Source organism: Tarenaya hassleriana, unplaced genomic scaffold (genome assembly GCF_000463585.1).
Source record: "Tarenaya hassleriana unplaced genomic scaffold, ASM46358v1 Cleome1419, whole genome shotgun sequence".
Taxonomy (NCBI): Eukaryota; Viridiplantae; Streptophyta; class Magnoliopsida; order Brassicales; family Cleomaceae; genus Tarenaya; species Tarenaya hassleriana.
This window is the reverse complement of record NW_010964806.1, coordinates 1-2,633: the sequence shown is the minus strand read 5'-3', so window position 1 is coordinate 2,633 and position 2,633 is coordinate 1. Positions and strand designations below refer to the sequence as shown.

Genomic DNA, 2,633 nt, shown 5'->3' with positions numbered 1-2,633 from the left:
CGGGAGCCGGTCTATATTATTTTGAGTCGGGTTCAGAATATTTGAACCTAGAATTAAATGGCCAAATGAGTTAGTTGGACGAGCCCATGGATTAGCTCGTGGGCAAATTTTTTTTTAATTTTTTTTAATATTTTTATATATTTTTAAATATTTTATATAAAAATTGTATTTTTATAGATATTTAGTTTGTTTTGTTTAAAATTTTAAATTTTTTATTATATTTAAAATATTTTTTAAAATTATATATTTGGCTCGCAGATTGGTTCGTTTGATTCGTTGGTTAAGACGATTTGGGCTGGATTCATCTATTTTTGGTTCGTTAAAAAATGAGATTGACTGAGTTGGACTAAAATATTCTCAGATCGGAATGAGTTGAGTTGGGTTGGATCAGCCTCTTTGACACCCTATCAAATAGTAAAAAATGGATCAAAATTCTTTCTTAATCTTGATTCGATTATTCATTTCAGAAAGGTATACATCTGAATTTCTCTAATCTTTTGACAAATATAGTTCAATCCAAAATATGGTAAATTTATTAATTATAAAAAAGACATAATAAATCAATTTAAAGTTTTATTATTTGATAAACCATAACATATCTCCTCCCCACCTTTTCAGACTTTTTCCTCTCTTAGCAATTTTCTTTTTTTTTTTCTTTTTAAATCGAAATCATGGACAGTTAATCTCTATTTTGAAGGCAAAATATAGTAAAACAATTTGATACTGAATGATTTAATTTCATCCAATCTTCTTTATTCTTTGCTCTTTTTTTACGTGATATTTTTTTCACAATATTAATTAGAGAACGAAACATAATAATCAAATTTTAATATTGGTATTTTAAAAAAATACAATTTACGAAATCATATTTTTTTAATATAGTTTCCAAATGAAGTTCCTATGGCACATTTGCAAATCAATTCCTCTAAAAAAAAATCAGCGAGGGAAAAAGGGAGAAAAAAAAAGAAGCGAATAAGCAGTCGAAACGGGTTCAAGGCTTGCTATTATTGTTTCATAGAATTTTTTTTAAAGCAAAAAATTAAAAAATAAAGGGCATGGGCCATGCGAACGGTGGGCAGGTGTGCTTTCGATTTTATTCCAAAGAAGGAGTCGATGTCTCTAATTATTCTGTGATCGACTCAAGATCCGTTTTTTTTTTCTTTTTATTTTTTTAATTTACAAAAAAAAAACACTAAAAATGATGCAAACAACTTCAACTCTCTCTTCTCTTCGTCTCTCTCTCCCTCCTACGATCCCTCTCAACCACCGCCTCCGTCCCGTCTCCGCCGTGCTCCGCCGTCGTAGTATCCCTCTCCTCCGCCTCCGATATTACGATTCTGCCCTCTCCCCCCGCCTCTGCCTCGCCGCCGGTAGAGTAGACCCCTCGATTGTTTTTCTTTTCCTTTTTCAGAGAATGTACAAGCGTGCCATAATTATTATTAATCTTTGTGTAAAAGCCCGATTAAGATACTTTGTGGGGATGGGCAATTGTGTCAAATGGGTTGAAAAATAGTCTTTAAAACACGATTGGTCAGTTTGGTTTAAGTCGTCGTCTCCTCTGTCTGCTGCCTCTTCCTTAGGTCTGTGTTTGTGTTTGTATCTCACTTGCTTTTTTGGTGTCTTTCCGAGTCGAGTTGAGTAGCGAGTCAGGACTCGGAGTTGCACGCTGAAATGGCTGGTGAAGATGGACAAGACCCCAGAATCCCTAAGATCGCTTCTGCGATTCGAGTTATCCCCAACTTCCCCAAACCAGGTTCCGTTTCGTCGTACTTGAAAAAAGTTTCGTTTTTTCTATGTGGGGTTCTCTTATTTTCGTCTGATTGTTCGGAAATCTCGTTACTTTATGTTCAGTTGCTTTGATTCGTGTTGTAGTGTTAAGGGTTTTGTCCCTGTCAATGGCGGATTTTGCAGGTATCATGTTTCAGGATATAACGACACTTCTTCTGGACACTCGGGCCTTTAGGGACACCATTGATCTGTTCGTCGAGAGGTACAAAGGGAAAGACATCTCTGTTGTTGCAGGTAAGCCATGACTGAGTCTGATCCATAAACATCGGATTTCTCTGTGATACAATCTTCTCAGACATGTCAGTTTTATTACCATTGAGCTTAGTTGTAGAAGATAGGTTCTGGTTCTTTCACTTGCTTTGTATATCACTGCGTAATCTCAAGTCATAACTGTGTCTGGTGCTGGCAAGTCAAAGACAAACTTGTGGGAGTAGCTGATACTGAAAAGTTTTCCTTGAAATTTATTTGGATGATGTATTCGTTTGTAATTCATGCCTACCTTGACTAAATGGCCTCTAAGACTTAGTGTATGAGCTAATATCAGTGGCGAAAATGCAGGTGTCGAAGCTAGAGGTTTCATATTTGGCCCTCCTATTGCTTTGGCCATTGGAGCTAAATTTGTTCCTATGAGGAAGCCCAAAAAGTTACCCGGTATATATCTATCTATATGGTCTATTCTCCTCTCATCAATGGCTTGCTATCTTGCTTTCGTGATCTGCGATCATTATAAAGGCTTTTCCTTCAAATCATCGGTAACGTTATCGTTTATGTTCGTTGAAGGCCCAACACCATTTCTTCAAAGCATAAGTAATATTATCGTTCGGTTCGGTGGGCAAATTATATTC

At 36.0% G+C, this 2,633-nt stretch overlaps 1 protein-coding gene across 1 annotated transcript; it reads left to right on the top strand.

The window, feature by feature from the left end:
• Positions 1 to 1,143: 1,143 nt before the first annotated feature.
• Positions 1,144 to 2,627, top strand: LOC104808414 (adenine phosphoribosyltransferase 1, chloroplastic-like; the record flags this gene model as incomplete). The annotated part of the gene is made up of 4 exons (XM_010534092.2): positions 1,144 to 1,370; positions 1,643 to 1,753; positions 1,912 to 2,022; positions 2,347 to 2,627. Coding segments are annotated over exons 1-4 (675 nt in total), but the record flags the coding sequence as incomplete, so codon positions are not given.
• Positions 2,628 to 2,633: the final 6 nt, after the last annotated feature.